The sequence below is a fragment of the Schistocerca cancellata genome, chromosome 8 (genome assembly GCF_023864275.1).
Source record: "Schistocerca cancellata isolate TAMUIC-IGC-003103 chromosome 8, iqSchCanc2.1, whole genome shotgun sequence".
NCBI lineage: Eukaryota > Metazoa > Arthropoda > Insecta > Orthoptera > Acrididae > Schistocerca > Schistocerca cancellata.
The window spans coordinates 340069533-340090247 of NC_064633.1; the positions used below are offsets into that span (position 1 = coordinate 340069533).

At 41.2% G+C, this 20715-nt stretch overlaps 1 protein-coding gene across 1 annotated transcript in view; it reads right to left on the bottom strand.

The window, feature by feature from the left end:
- LOC126095560 (mucin-2-like) overlaps positions 1-3767 on the bottom strand; it is a 155396-nt gene extending 151629 nt beyond the window's left edge. The window contains exon 1 of the mRNA XM_049910338.1: positions 3753-3767. Coding sequence (XP_049766295.1) covers positions 3753-3767 — 15 coding nt within the window. The remainder of the gene's footprint in view (positions 1-3752) is intronic.
- Positions 3768-20715: the final 16948 nt, after the last annotated feature.

Genomic DNA, 20715 nt, shown 5'->3' on the forward strand with positions numbered 1-20715 from the left:
CCCGGAAGACTTACTTATATTAAGTAATTTAAGTTGCTTTATTTCTCCGAGGATATTTACTTCTGAGGTACTTGTGCTGGCAGGTGTTCTTGATTCGAATTCTGGAATATTTACTACTTCTTCTTTGATGAAGTAATTTCAGAAGGCTGTGTTTAGTAATTCTACTTTAACAGCACTATTATCGAATGTATTTCCACTGATATGGTGCAGAGAAGCAAAACGATAAAAAAATGATTTTAAAAAATTGTATTGACGGTCCGTTGTAAGTGAACCTAGCGACGTAGGTACGCAGGAGATATTACAGACTATAGATGGTCATTTCAGGTGGTTGTAGATGGGAGAAACAGAGAAAGGGGGCGCTATGAAATGATTCGGTTTTGGATGGAGGGAGGTGCGTTCTATGAGGCGAGGCGGCTCTAGAGGTGGCTGTGCTAGGATTGAAGGCTTGGCAAATATTCATCCGTCAAACAGTAAAGCAAAGGCTCCTATCTTCTTCCCTTAACCCATGACGCTACTTTCCCTCCCCTTCTTTATTTACTTGTAATCCATGACGTTCCTCTCTCTCCCTCTTCTGTCACGTCCACTGCTTTCAGAGACCTAATTTTAAATCTGTCTGCTTCTAATTTGACTTTGTTGTGCTACTTTTCATTTACGAATGAAAAGTGTATTTTTTCTCTATTTTAAATACAACCGCTTCTACTATTTATGATATACATGCATCACAAAAAGTTTTGCATCAACTCGGTTCCGAGAGTTCTGGAACCTGTACAGAAAATTGGAATAGAGATCAACATCATTTCTGCCCTTTTTATTGCTCATGAAAACCACACATTGCATGTTGTACCACCATATAGCGAGACCTTCAGAGGAGGTGGTCCAGATTGCTGTACACGCCGGTACCTCTAATACCCAGTAGCACGTCCTCTTGCATTGATTCATGCCTGTATTCATCATGGCATACTATCCAGAAGTTCATCAAAGCACTGTTGGTCCAGATTGTCCCACTCCTCAAGGGAGATTCGGCGTAGATCTCTCAGAGTGGTTGAGGGGTCACGTCGTCCATAAATAGCCCTTTACAGTCCATCCCAGACATGTTCAATAGGGTTCAAGTCTGGAGAGCATGCTGGTCACTCTAGCCGAGCGATGTCGTTACCCTGAAGGAAGTCATTCACAAAATGAGCACGACAGGGGCACGAATTGTCGTCCATGAAGACGAATGCCTCGTCAATATGCTGCCGATATGGTTGCACTATCGATAGGAGAATGGCATTCATGTATCGTACAGCCGTTACGGCGCCTTCCATGACCACCAGCGCCGTACGTCGGCCCCACATAAGGCCAGCCCAAAACTGCAGGGAACCCCCACCTTGCTACATTCGCTGGACAGTGTGTCTAAGGCGTTCAGCCTGTTCGGGTTGCCTCCAAACACGTCTCCGATGGTTGTACGGTTGAAGGCATGTGCGACACTCATCAGTGAAGAGAACGTGATGCAAATCCTGAGCGGTCCATTCGGCATGTTCTTGGGCCCATCTCAACCGTACTGCATGGTGTCGTGGTAGCAAAGATGGACCTTGCCATGGACGTCGGAAGTGATGTTGCGCATCATTGCCGGCTGGGGTGGCCGAGCGGTTCTAGGCGCTACAGTCTGGAACCACGCGACTGCTACGGTCGCAGGTTCGAATCCTACCTCGGGCATGGATGTGTGTGATTTCCTTAGGTTAGTTAGGTTTAAGTAGTTATAAGTTCTAGGGGACTGATGACCTCAGAAGTTAAGTCCCATAGTGCTGAGAGCCATTTGAACCATTTTGCGTATCATTATTCAACATGGTGGCGTTGCTGTCAGGGTTCCTCCGAGCCATAATTCGTAGGTAGCGGTCATCCACTGCAGTAGTAGCCCTTGGGCGGCCTGAGCGAGGCATGTCTCTCTGTATCTCCATGTCCGAACAACACCGCTTTGGTTCACTCGGAGACGCCTGGACACTTCCCTTGTTGAGAGCCCTCCCTGGGACAAAGTAAGAATGCAGACGCCATAGAACCGCGGTATTTGTCCTCTAGGCGTGGTTGAACTACAGACAACACGAGCCGTGTACCTCCTTCCTGGTGGAATAACTGCAACTGATCGGCTATCGGACCACCTCCGTCTTATAGGCGCTGCTCATGCATGGCTGTTTACTTGTTTGGGCGGGTTTAGTGAGATCTCTGAACAATGATAGGGACTGTGTCTGTGCTACAACATCCACAGTCAACGTCTTTCTTCAGGAGTCCTGGAAATCGGGGTGATGCAAAACTTTTGTTGATGTGTGTAGTTATTTCTAAATATTGTATTCGATACTAAATGTTAGAGTTCTTATGAGATGTGCGTCTTAATGGACGTAAAGTGAAATATTAATAATGTCTGATTGGTCGAACAGCTCTAATAGTATCAACGTAAATAAATGCAATAAAAACTAAACTGCCGAAACTAGAGTGTTATGCACAGTAGTTTGTGGCATTGTTGTGAAAGGATAGGTGTCTTTAAGGCAGGTACCATGCAATGGTAGCGTTTTCAGCTGTGATGGAGTACAGAGCGTTTTATTTGAGAGAAGAAGCGGTCCACTGTATGAATGACAGGAAGGTTTTGTGATAGGGTGGGGTCAACGATTTATATTTGTGGAGAAATATGGAGCGGTATTGATTGCATCTGTTGCAGAATTGAGAGCAACTGAAGTTTGAACATTACTAGTGGAAGTGGATTTCTTTGCAGGTGCTCTTTGTGAAGCAGTTGCTGTTTATTGAAGCGTCGAATGATTACAGGAAGATTATAAAAGTCTTAGGGAGAATGGAAGTGCAGTCATAAACTTACGACTCTTACAGTCTCACAATAAATTTGAAATATACTCCGTGTATACATCCGGAGTCAAAAGTAGCGAAAGGAATCAGAAGCACTAATTTTAGTGTTTTTTGCAATTAGTGAACCTTATTTTCGTTGTAACGACCGTTTCGTCTTTAGTGTGATTCATTATGTCTTTACCACACAGCAGCTTCCGCACTTTGACAATAAATGCAGAATTATATATTATCGGTAATGTACAGCTGCCTAGAATAGGCAACGAAAATAAATTTGACAATATATTAATTGTCGATGTAGTTCATAGTCATTTCTATAAAGCAGCGAAGATCAATATTCCTACGAAGGAGCAGAAGAAAAAGCCTCTTGAAACTGTGTAAAACGAACCATCCATATTCAACGTTTCTGTTCTCTTCACCTTCTTAAGAATAAAGAACAGTCTTTGTACTTCTCTCATTTTGTATTCAATAATAAACCATACACGCACATGTCGACTGTGGAAAACCTTTTGTTTGTATAAGAAGGAAGGGTAGTTAGGGTCTGATGACCCCTTGAGGTTATTAGAGACGGAGAATGAGGTCGAACAGGAGGGAGGAAAGCAAAGGAAATAGGCCATGTCTTATTCAAAGAAACCATGCCATTTGGTTTAAGCGAGTTAGGAAAAACACAGATTTAGGTGAATCGGAACGGATGGATGGTGGATTGAACTGCTGTGCTCCCGAATTCAAGTCCATTGTCCCGTGCACTACACCACAGCGGTCGGTTCTATAACAGAGACCCACAGCTACGACTATCGTTAGCTATGAGCTAAATTACGAGGATGGTTTGTTAAGGGTGCAAAAAAAAAAAAAAAAAAAAAAAAAAAAAAAAAAAAAAAAAAAAAAAGAAAACACTGGAAAGAATGTTTGTTTCTTAAACAACTCACCTTACTTTTCGACATAGTCTCCTTTGGGTGATATGCACTTGCCGCTTCAGTCTGGAACTGCGCGACCGCTACGGTCGCAGGTTCGAATCCTGCCTCGGGCACGGATGTGTGTGGTGTCCTTAGGTTAGTTAGGTTTAAGTAGTTCCAAGTTCTAGGGGACTGATGACCACAGATGTTAAGTCCCATAGTGCTCAGAGCCATTTGAACCGTTTTCGAACCTGCGACTGTAGCAGCAGTGCGGTTCCAAACACCATAAGATCCTGAAGAAGTTTCCAGAAGAGTGGTCGAAACGTCTATCGTGTCGAAGGAACGTGACACGGGGTAATAACCTAGTAGATTTTACCTTCAATGAAAACGGCCATGAAAGCCTGTACACTTACATATTTACCACTTGCTTGGTGTGTACTAGGACTGACTCTTATAGTTCACCGACGGAAAAAATCTCAACACCAAGAAGTAGTTATGCGACATAAATGAAAGTTGGAAAGCATCTGAAAGATGATGTACAGACAGATTTCGCGCCGGTCGGAAAATAGTGGTGCTAGTAGCGTCACTATGAGGATGCATATCAGATTTTCTTTAAATACACGCCGTAATGGTCGTGAGAGTTAGTTATCTTTGAGATTAGACGTGGTGATTTGACGTTAGTGAAGAATGCCTTTAAAGCGACAATGATGCTATTATGAACACCACAGTGAGTTAGAACGAGGTCATGTAATAGTGCTACGAGAATCTGGATGCTCTTTCTGCGATACTACAGAGAAGCTTAGCATGAATGTGGCCACTGTACGTGATTGTTGGCATCGGTGGTCGCGAGAATGTACGGTCGCAAGAAGGCCGGGCTCCGGACGCCCACGTGGCACTACCGAGAGGGAAGACCATCGTGTCCGGCGTATGGCTCTGTTGCATCGTACTGCATCTGCAGCAGCAACCTGAGCAGCAATTGGCACAACAGTAACACGACGCACTGTTAGAAATCGGTTACTTTAGGCACCACTCCAAGTTTGTCGCCCTGTAGCGTGCATTACACTGACCCAAATCAAAGACATTAGCGACTTAAGTAATATCAAGTGAGAGCTCACTGGAGGGCGGCGTGGAGGTCTGTTATTTATTTATTTATTGTTCCGTGGGACCAAATTAAGGAGAAGTCTCCATGGTCATTGAACGAGTCAATACATGAAATTATAACACGATAGTAGAAACAGATAAAATGAAATATAAGAAACGTATTCAGGCGACAATTCGTAAGTTTAAATAAAGAAAATCAACAATGTAACACTGGAATTTGCTTAATTTTTCAGCTCTTCCAGGAGCTCCTCGACAGAATAGAAGGAGTGAGCCATGAGGAAACTCTTCAGTTTAGACTTAAAAGTGTTTGGGCTACTGCTAAGATTTTTGAGTTCTTGTGGTAGCTTATTGAAAATGGATGCAGCAGAATAGTGCACTCCTTTCTGCACAAGAGTCAAGGAAGTGCATTCCACGTGCAGATTTTATTTCTGCCTAGTATTAACTGAGTGAAAGCTGCTAACTCTTGGGAATAAGCTAAAATTGCTAACAACAAACGACGTTAAAGAAAATATATACTGTGAGGGCAATCTCAGATTTCCCAGACTATTGAATAGGGGTCGACAAGAGGTTCTCGAACTTACACCGCATATAGCTCGAACAGCCCGTTTTTGAGCCAAAAATACCCTTTTTGAATCAGAAGAATTACCCCAAAAAATAATAGCATATGACATAAGCGTATGAAAATATGCGAAGTAGACTACTTTTCGTGTTGAACTGTCACTTATTTCAGATACTGTTCTAATGGTAAATAAAGCAGCATTTAGTTTCTGAAGAAGATCCTGAACATGGGCTTTCCACAACAGCTTACTATCTATCCGAACGCCTAGGAACTTGAACTGTTCCGTCTCGCTTATAATATGCCCATTCTGTCTGATCAAAATATCGGTTCTTGTTGAATTGTGAGTTAGAAACTCTAAAAACTGACTCTTACTGTGATTTAGCATCAAATTATTTTCCACAAGCCACGAACGTATTTCATGAACTACATTATTTGATAATGTTTCAATATTACACACAAGATCCTTGACTACCAAGCTGGTGTCATCAGCAGACAGAAATGTTTTTGAATCACCTTTAATACTAGAAGGCATATCATTTATATAAATAAGAAACAGCAGTGGCCCCAGCACCGACCCTTGGGGAATGCCCCACTTAACAGTGCCCCATTGGGACTGAACATCACTACCACTCTCAATATTGCGGAGAATTGCCTTCTGCTTTCTGTTCTTAAAGTAAGAGGCGAACCAATTGTAAGCTACTCCCCTTACTCCATAATGGTCCAATTTTTGCAGTAATATTTTGTGGTCAACACAGTCAAAAGCCTTCGTTAAGTCAAGGAAAACACCTAGCGTTCGCAACCTCTGTTTTCAGAAGCTAGTTCTGTCTCGGTGCCAGTGACGGCCTTGTGTTGGTTAGGAGGAGGCCAGTTGAGGATTTGCACCCAGCCTGTCTGCGTGTTAGGCATACTGGATCTACACCTGGAGTTATGGTCTGGGATGCCACTTCGCATGACAGCAGGAGCACTCTCATGGTTATCCCACGCACCCTGACTGCAGATTTGTGCGTCAGTCTGGTGATTCGACCTGTTGTGCTGTCACTCAAGAACAGCATTCAAAGGGGTGTTTTCCAACAGGATAACGCTCGCCCACGTACAGATTTTGCAATCCAATATGCTCTACAGAGTGCTCACATGTTGCCTTGGCCTGCCCGATCACCAGATATGTCTCCAGTCGAGCACATACGGAAAATAATTGCACATCTCGAGCGTTATCCTCAACCAGAATTAACCGTCCCTGTATTGACCAACCAAATGCAACAGGCGTGGAACTCCATACCACAAACTGACATCCGGCACCTGTACAACGGAATTCATGCACTTGTGCATGCTTACATTCCATATCCTGGTGGTTACACTGGTTGTTGATGTACCATCATTTCCCGTTTTCAATGGCTGACTCGAGCTTACATTAACCTGTGATCCTGCGATGTTAATCACTTAAATATGTTACCTACGCAAATGTATTCCCGGAATTTCATCACTCTACATTATTTTTTGGCACTGCGATTTTTTTTGCTTAAGTGTAATTTTTATCAATGTCTTTTATCTCAGGGAAAGTACCCTATCCCATGGCCCTAGAACTCCTGCCTTATTATCTGTGCATGGTCTCAAAACTGTCTCTATGAATTTAAGGTCTGTTTTCTGTACCACATTTCTGATCACTTTTTCAATGTAATTGTTGTAAGGCGTTTGGTAAACAAAGTAGGATTTACTTCGTCGAGAGGACGTGCACACTAAGACACTGGATTCATTTTCAGAAGGGGCGGGTCTAAAACCCTGCTTCAGATTTGGTGTGGATTTGAAGTGGACACCAGCCTTGTTCCTGCAAGTAGGACGTGCTCGGTTTCCTTATCCAGTCGATGTAGAGCTCCAGCTCTAATGAACTGGACGTCGACAACTAATTAATAATTCATTTCTTTCGTATTAAAATTGACCTTTAGTGCTTTCCTCGTAAGTAATCGGAGATTTAGCTCTTCATTATCACTATTCGTTTCCTGTTTATGATCAGCTTCTGGGGTGTTTATCTATCTTTAGAGGCGTAGGTCACACAGCTTACAGCCTCCAAATGAGTTTCTACTTTCACTTGACCTTAGCTGACCAATAATGCTTCATTTGCACGTATCTCTTAATTCCAACCCTTTAGTGAGATTCTGAACGGTTATTTACGCTACCCACCTGACATGTTAAGCACGAGTCATAAGAAATTCAGCAACAGTTACTTTTGACGCAACGTATTAGCATACAGTAATGAATATGCCGATGATATACGTACAGCATCCTCATATGGCGCCAATCTTAACGTAGCGTCAGAATGGGATGGGTATCAAGTGAACGTGTTTCATCTTCTGGAACCGTTTGCTTCAAAGAGCGGTAAAGCTGAGGTTATCAAACAGCAAGTAGGCGAGGGGCGGGGATGAGTGCGGGGGGGGGGGGGGGGGGGGATCATAGAAAACAGGCGGGTTGAAAGAAAGAAGATTAGGGTTAGGGTTTAATATGCAGTCCATATCGAGGTCATTAGAGATGGACCACTAGCTCGGGTTGTTTCAAGGACGGGGCAGGAAATCGGCCGTGCCCTTTCAAAGTAATCAACATGGCGTATGCGTGGAGCGATTTAGAGAAATCAAGGAAAACATAAATCAGGATCTTAGGACGCGGGTTTGAACCGTCGTGTCCCCTGAATGCGAGTCCATTGTGCTATACAACGTGCCACCCTGCGCAGTATAGGAGCGATGGGAGAATATGAAAGACATCGCAGTGAAAAGGTCGCTGGACGGGTTCATTACACTTATTTCTCACTCCTTCATAATATTCAATGCTCAAAACAGAGCAGGAGTTAATTCCTGCACGACGTTGTGAAGGAGGAAGAATGCACTGTAGTTCCTTCTGTAGATTGTCGCACAGATGACAAAATGGTAGATATCGAAATAGATGACAGAAGGATAGAAAAACGATTAAAATCGCTCAAAAGAGGAAAGGCCGGTGGACCTGATGGGATACCAGTTCGATTTTACACAGAGTACGCGAAGGAACTTGCTCCCCTTCTTGCAACGGTGTACCGTAGGTCTGTAGAAGAGCTTAGCGTTGCAAAAGATTGGAAAAGGGCACAGGTCATCCCCGTTTTCAAGAAGGGACGTCGAACAGATGTGCAGAACTATAGACCTATATCTCTAACGTCGATCAGTTGTAGAATTTTGGAACACGTATTATGTTCGAGTATAATGACTTTTCTGGAGACTAGAAATCTACTCTGTAGGAATCACCATGGGTTTCGAAAAGGGCGATCGTGTGAAACCCAGCTCGCGCTATTCGTCCACGAGGCTCAGAGGGCCATAGACACGGGTTCCCAGGTATATTCCGTGTTTCTTGGTCTCCCCAAGGCGTTTGATACAGTTCCCCACAGTCATTTAATGAACAAAGTAAGAGCATATGGACTATCAGACCAATTGTGTGATTGGATTGAAGAGTTCCTACATAACAGAACGCAGCATGTCATTCTCAATGGAGAGAATTCTTCCGAAGTAAGAGTGATTTCAGGTGTGCCGCAGGGGAGTGTCGTAGGACCGTTGCTATTCACAGTATATATAAATAACCTTGTGGATAGCGTCGGATGTTCACTGAGGCTTTTTGCGGATGATGCTGTGGTATATCGAGAGGTTGTAACAATGGAAAATTGTACTGAAATGCAGGAGGATCTGCAACGAATTGACGCATGGTGCAGGGAATGGCAATTGAATGTCAATGTAGACAAGTGTAATGTGCTGCGAATACACAGAAAGATAGTTCCCTTATCATTTAGCTGAAAGATAGTTCCCTTATCATTTAGCTACAATATAGCAGGTCAGCAACTGGAAGCAGTTAATTCCATAAATTATCTGGGAGTAGGCATTAGCAGTGATTTAAAATGGAATGACCATATAAAATTAATCGTCTGTGAAGCAGATGCCAGACTGAGATTCATTGGAAGAATCCGAAGGAAATGCAATCCGAAAACAAAAGAAGTAGGTTACAGTACACTTGTTCGCCCACTGCTTGACTACTGCTCACTGGTGTGGGATCCGTACCAGATAGGGTTGATAGAAGAGATAGAGAAGATCCAACGGAGAGCAGCGCGCTTCGTTACAGGATCATTTAGTAATCGCGAAAGCGTTACGGAGATGATAGAGAAACTCCAGTGGAAGACTCTGCAAGAGAGACGTTCAGTAGCTCGGTACGGGCTTTTGATGAAGTTTCGACAACATACCTTCACCGAGGAGTCAAGCAGTATATTGCTCCCTCCTACGTATATCTCGCGAAGAGACCATGAGGATAAAATCAGAGAGATTAGAGCCCACACAGAGGCATACCGACAATCTTTGTTTCACGAACAATACAAGACTGGAATAGAAGGGAGAACCGATAGAGGTACTCAAGGTACACTCCGCCACACGCCGTCAGGCGGCTTGCGGAGTATGGATGTAGATGTAGATGTTGATGTAGATGTGCTTGCTTATACATCCAGACCATGCGAAACACTGTGCAATGTACTTTCCATTGTGCCAGTTGTTACGGCTCAAGCCGTTCCGTTAACAATTTAGCGCAGGAAGAATGTTTAAAGGCCTCATGTGTGCTGCGATCTCTACGGGAGTGGTAGACAGGGGTTTGAATTCTATTCTTGATAGATTGCAAGGAGACTTTCTAGGGACGGTTTACGTCTGTCTCCGAGCGAGTGTCAGTGCACTTTTTTCGGTATCTCTGTGGCATTCTCCCATGGGTCACACAGGCCTGTGACTCACCGTGCTACCCTTCTCTGTAAACGTACAGCCCTGCTACTTCAATTTCGTATGTATTCCATACATTTCAGCAATATTCTAAGATGGCTCGCGCAAGTGTTTTATAAACAATTTCCTTTCATTGCAATTCCCTACTGTTCTGCCAATGAACCGGAATCTGCCACCTGCTTTACCTACGATGAGATCTTCTGATCGATCCATTACCTATCCCTACAAAGTTTTACACCCAGTTGGCCGATACCATTTGTGACTCGCTAATGTTTTAGGATTGTATATGATTTTTTATGACTGTTGCTGTAGTTATATGGCCTTTGTTTTTGCTTTTAGCTAAAGTAACCACTCATACACTGGGAAAGGGCACTGATGATCACGGTGTATACTGCTCAGCTATTTTAAATCCATCCATCCGCCATAGTATAATTTTTTTGCCTTTGTGAAATGAACAGTTTTACATTTTTTAACGTTTCAAGCAAGTTGCCTGCCTTTGCATTACTTTGCGTTCTTACAGGGTGACAATTGTTGAACTATATATAAAAAATAAAATCGTCATAACTTCTGAACGATTCGCGTTAGGACGTTCAAACTGCACCATTGGCCGCGGGGCATGATGGAAATTAGAATGCGCCCTAAGATTTGGTTTAGCGACGAAGTCCACTTTCATTTAGTTGGGTTCGTCAATAAGCAAAATTGGAGCATTTGTGGGGCTGAGAATCCGCATTTCGCGGTCGGGATGCCTCTTCACCCTCAACACGTGATGTGTGGTGTGCAGTGCCTAGTCACAACGTAATCGGTGCAATATTCCTCCATGGCAAGGTGACTACCAAACGATACGTGAAGAGTTTGTAAATTGATTTCTTCTTCATTATCCAAAGTGACTCTGATTTCGAGAAGATGTAGTTCACGGAAGTCGGAGCTCGGCCCCATCGAATCAGTAGAGTGTTCGATATCCTGAAGGAGCACTTTGGGGACCGCAATCTGCCTCTTGGGTACGCAGAGGCCACTGGCATAGGCCTGTGTTAAAGACAAGGTGTACAGCAATAACACCAAAACTATTGCTGAGCTGAAAACAGCCATTCAGGCGGTTATCGACAGCAGCGATGTTCCGACATCTCAGCGGGTCATGCAGAATTTCGCTATTCGTCTGTGCCACATAATTACCAAAGATAGCAGTAATATCGAACATGTCATAAGCTAAATCCGAATATACGTAGTGACGTTTACATCTTGAATAAAGTGAGTGCACGCGATAGATGGTAACTAATTTACGTTCTTTTTTTTTCATGTAGTTCAATAATTGTCACCCGATATGAATATTTGTGCAGTTTTTTTCAGATAATACTTCATTATCGATAACTGTATCACATGTTACCGTTAATATTGTCTGCAAGGTCATTAACAGACAACATGAACAGCGAGGATCCCAATACACTTCTCCGGGGGCATACCTGAAGTTACTTCAACGTCTGTCGTTGATTCTCCATCCAAGATACCATGCCGTGCCCTGCCCAACAAGAACTACCCTATCCAGCCAAAAATTTTGCTTGACTCCCCATGCGAGCGTACTACTAATAAAGCCTCATAATACGTCACGTTCGAGAAGAGTACGCAGAACTGCGCAACTTTGTTTCGGAAACCTTCTATGCCCTCCCTCCCCACCTCCTACACTCCTCCCGAAAACAAACCCAGTGCCTTGACTTCTGCACCGTCGCTCTAGATGCCCACACTGGAGAAAGGGCTTTGTTATGATGACGCATTCGCAGCACAACGGTGAGCGGCGCGGGTCGCTACCTCCGCAAGGCGAGCGAAGGTCGTAGCGGGTTGCAGATCGCGGTCGCCTCGCAGAATGGGAGCAGCGGTTCAGTAATCCAGAGCAGGCGGTAGCGGCGCGCCAGTCGCCAAGAGATCCGCTCCGCGGCGCCTTGTGCCATGCTGTTGGTATACAACCTCCGTGAACACGCTGCTTGAGCGAGCTTCTGCAGAGTGGTACAGTGGGATATATGTTCTAAGAGACAATGTGTTGATACACGCCCTAAAATAGAGGGCGTTTCTCTCGTTATGAAGCGATGTTGATGGCGGTAACAAGAGTGTTTGAACATTTAACAACGCAGGTGCCTCTGAAACAACAACGTACACGTGTCAAGTTTTACCATGGAATACTGAAGATGGACGAACAAAGTGCAGCCTTTGGTCTGGGTCATGTAGCTGCTCACCTGTTCCAGTGACCGCGGAATGGAGTTGCTGCGATATGGAGAACCGGTACGTCCAGTGTTGCGACAGAAGACGAGGAGCTGACGGCATGCAACGCGAGCCTGTTCCGAGTCTACAAGACCGGCCAACGATGCCTCGGCATCGGAAGTTTACGAAACGTAGTTGCGCAGTGCTACGAGCTTATGGCGTCAGTTGCTCTAGTAGTGGTTGACCTAAAGGTTATTCAGTTATCGAAAAGAATCACCAAGTGGCACGGATGCAATTTTTATAGAAGTCATCGCAAGGACACTAAATTTATATTAAAGAACATGTATTTGTTAGCAAATCATTTGTTTGGGAACTGCGACCAATCGCCTTTAACCACAGTCGTAGTGTTGAACTCCAGCGTGTAAGAAAACAATTGTTGTTGGAACAGGGTCTACTTTTGTCAAGGTTTCTCGTTGTAAGGTGCCTCCAGTAATTTTTATATGTGTCTCACAACTTTAACCTTGTAACACTGTAAACTGCTGTTAAAAGTATTCCTTAATAGGCGACCTATTTCAATCAAAGACCATTTTCCGTCATAGCATGAACTAACACCAAGATAAATAATAATTTATTACATCCAAGATCTCTTAAAAATTAGTGTTACCATTACCGGTTTCGCCACTTGATTGAAATCTTCACATGTGATTAATCCACTAATAGCTTCCAAAGTCATAAAGTCTTATAAAATAATTCAGTGAATTACAAATCATAACATGACAAATTAAAAGACACGGAATTTAAAATACTGCCATTTACTATTTACATAGGGTTTCATTAATAACTCACGTTTCTTTAAAAGAATGAACTTGATTATGTTGATATTAAGGGCTTTAGATTAACATGCATATAAGCGTTTTTAATATGAGCACTACTATTTGATAGTTTGTTTCCGCTATATTTCACAGAATTTCTCTGTGAATGTTAGCTTAGACATAAAAAGGCCTGTTTATTATTATCTTAGAATATGACAGCCGCTGTCATGTGAATATTTGTTCATTTTACTTATTATTAAATTTTCTAGAATTTTTAAAATATTTAAATCACATAATTATCATTCTTTTACTCGTGCTTATACTTCTAGGCAATATTTTAAGGAACTGCATGTATGTAACTTTACGTAAAGTGCCCCATTATCGGCCTAGCGTCTCTTCTGGTCTTAGTTTTTCGCCTTCTCCGATCTCCCTTTACCCTGTCTTCCATAATCCATATATAAATAGCACACAAAGTATTTTAATTTCAATAGTTTTTAATGTGACTGTATATTATGCAATTCATTAACATATTTTATGACTTCTTGATGTTCAGAATGCTTAACTGGAATTTTTACGTATCTTGACGAAGCTGTTAGTCGATTAATCACACTTGAAGAGGGCAATCAAGTGCTGAAACCAGTAATGCGACAGTTATAGTTTTTAGTCTATCCTGTACGGAATAAACTATTATGTAAACATTTAAAAGGCCACATACTTCTGTTTGGTAATATGCCAATTTTTAATTAAAGCAAGAGTTACGCTGCAATACAGTGACGCCAAAAAAAGAAGACAATATCAAAAAGTCGATTGAAACTGCATAGGAACTAAATATGCATATGTGGTATAGAATACTCCCCAATACAGTTTTCAGGGGACTGCATGAGACTGTGCTTCTTTGCTGACATCTTTGCATTACAAAGTAACTGATAATTCAAGCTCTGATGGAAAAATTTTCTTTCATCGAAACCGATCGCTCTTTAAAAAAATACCTTTAACAACAGCTGATGGTTTTGCGTGATGCCATTTCTAAAGTTAATCAAAGCTTTGAAGGAAGGTCAGCAAACAATGACACACATACGGAGACACCCCCCCCCCCCCCCCCCCGCATACACACACATATATATACATATCTCCGGAATTATGAACATAGTTTAGTTGTTGTTCAGAGAGTTAAAGCAAAGAGTTATAATTTTTTAAATAAGATGTTATTTTTTTACCCTGTAGCACATGTATTTAAACCAGTTGTGTACAAAGCAGTTTTAATAACGTTTCTAACAGATTTAGCTGTGGAGCCAGAAACTTTCAGAGTTGTAGGATTGGATGCATTATGCTTACATAATTGACGAAATTTTATTTAAACTAATTTATAGGCATCTGACATAAATATATCACCTACGTGATAGAAATAAATAACTTTCCATCTAAAAAAATTCGAAGTCGTTGCTGTAATTCTCTGGAAAATAATTAAATAAACTATGTTCGTAACTCCGCAGAGAGAGTAACGTTTCGTAAGTTCGGTTATATAATTAAATATATATTTTTGTTAGTGGGACATCCACAACAGTTATGTAAATTGTTCATAATTGAAACTTCCGCTGCAGTTGTACAACTGTAATGGAAATTTCAATTATGAACAATGTAAAGAAATATTCCTTTCACTCATTATTTTGTAAGTTACGCTCGATCCAGTACTTTGCTAAGATGTCACACAGTAAACTATGGAACGTCGTGGTCACTAATTAATTTATTAGCGCGTTTCCATATTTCATCATCAGACATAGCTGTGGTGAGAACAAAGAGATACAAAATGCAAGAAGTCTCAGGAAAAATATACGTAACAGCGGACAACAGTTTCCATCGATACTTACAATGAAGTACAAAAACAAACCACACCAGAGTGAGCATGTAAGATACTGAAAATATTTGGAGTCAGCTATATTTTAAGTACCTTATATCCCACTTATTTTGTACTTCGTTGTAGGTTGTCTACTGTCGCATATATTTTTCCCCATATATCTTTTACATTGTATTTCTTTCTTTTAACCACAGCTATACATGATGAGGATGTACCGAAACGCTCCAATAAATTAATTTGCGGGCAAGATCTTCCCGTATTCATTGTGTATCAACTCTGAATGGTCGCCTGCATCCTAGATGGAAGCATTTTTCTATCAAGTGACGAACAGTTTGCTAAGAGGTGCACAAATTACAGTTACAGTGAATAATGACGCCTCATCTTCGCCGTTTAACATTTTTCATTGACGTTAAACCTTCGGTTATTTCTGCTACCGCTGTATTATCTTAACTGCAAACGCGCAAATGTTCCTTCTCGCTATTATTGTTCAATTTGAAGTCTTAGGAGGTACTTAGTAACAGAATCTTGCTTCTCGTTGCAAGAAGCGATTGAAAATGTTTGTAGCTGTAGGCAGTGTGGAAGCTCAGAAGAGCCCTCGCAGTTGTATACGAGGTCGAACGCAAGGCCGTGTCACGGTCGGTGAACCTGGCACGTGGAGGATGCTGCAGCAGTGAAATTCCAGCGACAACTGACACCTCGTATAGGACTGTGCTGTGATTGCCCAGAATAAGTATTATTATACAAGTTGTCATGCGCAGAAGATGAAACCAGCTGATCTTCCAAGTGATCAACATTCAGCAATGTGGTTTTATATAAAAGTGGAACAGTGCAGATTGGTTATTAAGCGTCTCGGGTGCAGATGAGATACACTGTTCACTTACATGCACCGCGTACTACGGATGCAATTTGGCGACAGAGAACACACATACAGCTGCAGTTGAGTGTTGATTGGCTGCTTCTTCCGACAACGCGCATTCCTATCGCCCAAAAACTCCCCAGAAATGGTGCTTGCTATCAGTGCACCCGCTCGAATTACTATTTTGCGTAAGCTTTTTCTCAACATGCGAATTAATCATCAAATGTATTTCGTGAAAATTAGCTCGTACACTATGCTATTTGTAAAGCTGTGAGAATATTTGTAAGCTGCAGCAATATTTTTTGTAGCTTGGTGATTATCATTCACAGCTGGTTACACATCTCGTGGTAAAGAGTTACATTTTATATTTCACTGAATAGCTTAGCAACAATCCGGTGCACAAGGATGCAACGCTTAATGCAATATTTCTAACAGGCTTATTTCTATCCTTACATTAAAATATCAAATGGTTCAAATGGCTCTAAGCACTATGGGACTTAACATCCGCGGTCATCAGTCCCCTAGACTTAGACCTAGTTAAATCTAACTAAGCTAAGGACATCACACACATCCATGCCCGAGGCAGGAGTCGAACCTGCGATCGTAGCAGCAGTGCAGTTCCGGAGTCAAGCACCTAGAACCGCTCGGCCACATCGAATTCATTGTGGCCTTGCAAGGATTACGATATTTCTATAAAGGTTTTGAGGACTCTGTCAGTTTTTCATATGTTTCCGAGACGTTTTCTGTTTCAGTTTAAAGCGACCCTGTGAGTGTGCAGATGTAACTAATTGATTTGCGACGTAATTTTCTTTTTGAAGACAATTACTTTTTCGTTGAAACTGTCCAGGAGATCTACGTTGTTTTCCTCAGGTAGAGTTACCACATCTCCATAACGAGGTTGCAAAAGTGTTACAATATTTCGGTCAACATATGTGTGTGTAAGACCTTTTCCGATTATGACACTAAATAAGGCACGATTACGTGGCAACCTGAGTGCAGAAATCTGTGAAATTGTCTATACCTGTCCTTATTACAGTGTTTTTTTTTAAACTGTCTTCGCCAAAAGTTTGTGTTATCTGTACACATACACGTTATTATACGCCAAAGATAATATCTTCTTTTTTCTCTTTGTATTGGTAATAGATTGATTTCTAATTAGAAACCAACGACATTGCCAATTATCCGTTTTAGGAGAACGCACTTTACTTCCTTTTATTTAATTCATTCGTTACTATTCTTCTTCTGACCACTGTCTGAACTAGACGTAATTTTCGCAAACTGTACATTATACGTTCAGTAATAACGTTATTACATTCAAGGTAGTGTGTAAGTGTTTGATAAACGATCGTCTTTGATTCCTGTTGCTTGATTTAATATTCAGGTTTAATTTTCTGGCCGTTTACATAAGTTGGTGGCAGATTGTTTCGTAACGATCAAGTGCTTTGTGCTCTCTATAGTTGATTATCTCTTGATTACAACATGAATCTGTACCTATATAAGCGAAGCTCGATAATTTCCATTTAACAATTTTTTTGTATGAGAATCTCAGTGAACTTACATGACACTGAATATTGGCCTGGTACGATAATTTAACAGCAATGAATATTTAATAAAATATGGCCTTTATCTACAGAAATCTCCATAGTTTAAATAATATTGAAATACAAAATTAACCTTTTCTTTTCCATCGCTAGTGGAGTGTATCCTTTGGATGCACAATTCACGATTACGATCGAGTCATTGTCAATTGGTTGGTCGTCAGAGAATCTTATTTGACGATATCGCAGAAACTGTAAAAGGATACACTTCAGTACGCCAACATTTTGTGCCAGATAAAAATTGAATTACGCCTTCAGCGCCTTCAGCGCCAAAAATAATTCAATGATAATGAAAATTTGTTTCGTTTACATATTAGGGACGGTATAGCCACCATTGTCGTGCCCCTCTCATCTTTTTCTTTCTCCTCTCCATCATAGCTTCGAAGTTTACCATTGTATTTCTCCTCCTCTAACTTATCCACCTTTTCTATATCTCTTTCACCCCATTCTATCGTCTTATGTCTCTGCTTGATGAGAATAACTCACAAGCTGCAAGAATATAACGAGAAAATTCCCAACTAGCAATAGGACTGACATTCATAAAAGAAAAATATGTTCACTTTCCTATACATAGTCATTACTATTATTATTATTCTTGATTATTATAATTACTTTTTGATTGTTATAATTATCATTGTAGTACTTTTATAATCTCTAATTTTTTCTGTAACATTAATACTATATAACATGTTATATGTCCTTAATGTTCTGTGGAAACTGAAATTTGTTGAATCTGAGTATGCCTGGTTAGGTGTAAGAGAGGGCCTGAAGGCCCTAATCTTGCCAGGTAAAATAAATGCATAAATAAATAAATAAATAAATATTTTGTTGAGAAATATCGAATGTGAGACCAAGTCGTATGCAGTGCGACTGCATTGTCATCTAAACACGGTATCTTTGCAGTTCCGCCATCTCTCCTCTCCTCCTGCTCACACATCGTGGTGTGGCAGTGGGGAAGCGTGCTGACAGGCTTAACGGTGCTAAACGTGAGCCAGGACCCGGCCCACGAGCCGAATTCCCGGCCACCCCAGGTCTAGCAGAATCACCAGTAACCTCACACGTTTCCCACTGCATACACTTACCCCTGCCAGTAGGCGGTAATCACATGGTTACAGGTTTGAGATTCACAGGTTATACAGATTTTACCTGAACGTGCGCACCCGCTGTGAAAATGATGTGCTGTCCTAATTACGTCGTGCCGCTTCCTGCCGATTACGTAATTACAATGTCTTACTACAGTAACAATCTCTTCTTTGGTTTCACTGATTAACACTTCATAATGGTTGTTGAGCTCATCATCTGTGGACTAAATTACTTGAAGAAATACAGTAAGTGGTCAACTGTCATGCAGCTTTATTTATGCCAAGGCGCGTTTCTGGATTTCACTCATCTTCATCAGTACGACGGTTTATCGACTGCGTTTTGAATGCTACAACTACCCTGTCTGAAATAATTAATGCTCTCAGCGAACACGTTTCCCGGGTTGTATATTTACGTTCAATTAATACTTAACTATTTCATTGTGTAAGTTGTGGCTCCTTGTTTTGAATTCATGCATAATGCTCACACTTTTAGCTTCATGATGCACGGATGCAATTCAACTTTCCCTGTGTGGCCGACTTATTTGCTTGATAAGGTCGGAAATTACACCTAAAGTCATGTTACAACTTTATTAGACATTCAGAAATAATTTCTGAAGTCGGTTGTGTTTATACACTTAATATTACCGACAATAAAAATTTGTTTCATGCCCCTTATGAAAAAATGAATGATATCATATTCCTAACTTGAAGCGCTTAGTGTGTTCTGAATGACCTGCGCAAAGTTATTTTACGTATCTGTTCGTTATTTTCGGTAAATTATGTGAAAATTGATTATATTAGCAATTAACATAAATGGTTACTCTATCCATTCATTACCTTACCCTTATGTTGATTACTATAATAATTGATAAAATTAAAGAACATATACATTTAAGTAGTCGTAGTCATTACAGTACACACTTAGTATGTCAAGCGAGGAATATAACACCTCTCATTTATTTGTCATACATAGACAGGTATCAAATTCTAATGTTGGAAATATAGTGAAGCTATAAGTAACAGATCAAATCAGAGCTCCTAATTAAACTGAAGTTGATTAAATGTAAATATACAACTCGGGAAATGTGGTAACTGTAGGGATTATTGTTTAGCGCAGGTCATCTGAGTGTTCAAAATGCAGTCGACAAAAATTGCATTGATGCAGATGTACCGGTGTTATGCCACGTGAAGATGGGAGGAAGCACAAAACGTATCTTGGCATAAAAAAAGCTACGTAAAAAGTGGCTTGTTGCTGTAAGAGGTGAAAACGATTACAATTTCTAACGTACCACAGTTGTAAAGGAAGTCAAGTTGACAAACACTTGTGGTCCACCAATCTGGAGACAGCCTCAAACTGGCCTACAAGAGGCAGCTAAGCTAACCTTTCTCTATGGTCAATGAAAGAGAAAACACTTTTGAAGGTGTTATGTAAAAACTAATTTAGTTTACAAAGCGGTCCGATATTAATCCTTGCAAGCACAATAACTCGTAGGAAAAAGGCCAGAGGGACAAAGCTATGTAACTGTTGTTTTTACGTGTTGAAATTCACTAAACTGAAGTAAAATTTACAGAAAAGTCAGTTTTACAATTTGTAAGGGCATGAACAAGCCGGTGACGTAAGAGTGCAAGATTTATGTGGCTATCGTAGGCCAATTCGAGTCTATTTTGATATACCGGAAGGGTCTTATATTAAATTTTTCGTCTCGTCTTCTCCTACACCAATGTGGTATGTTGTATACAGTCGTCGTTTACACCCTATATTTCTTCGAGCAATCTGGTTTACAATATACTGGAATGCGTCTTGGGAAACAACAGAATGCTTCAGGATTCTGTACTCTTGTTTTTTTATATTTTCTGGTAACTCTTACGCTGACGCTATTGTCAACCCACACACACACACACACACACACACACACACACACACATACACACACACACACACACACAAGTTCCCTATTTTAGTGAGGTATTGATCGAATCTTCGTTGAGTCGCAAGTGTTCATCTTTCCTTGATGTTCAAAAAATCGGGCGAACGCTGTCATTCTTTCAGAAAAAGGCCACTGCCGACTCGATTCCTTGTCCTTGCCCATCTGAATTAAAAAAATGAAATCATATGGCATTGTTGACTGGGAGACCACCTCACTGAAAAGGTTTTCTTTCTTCGCGCCACATAGCGTCCTCCCTCGTGA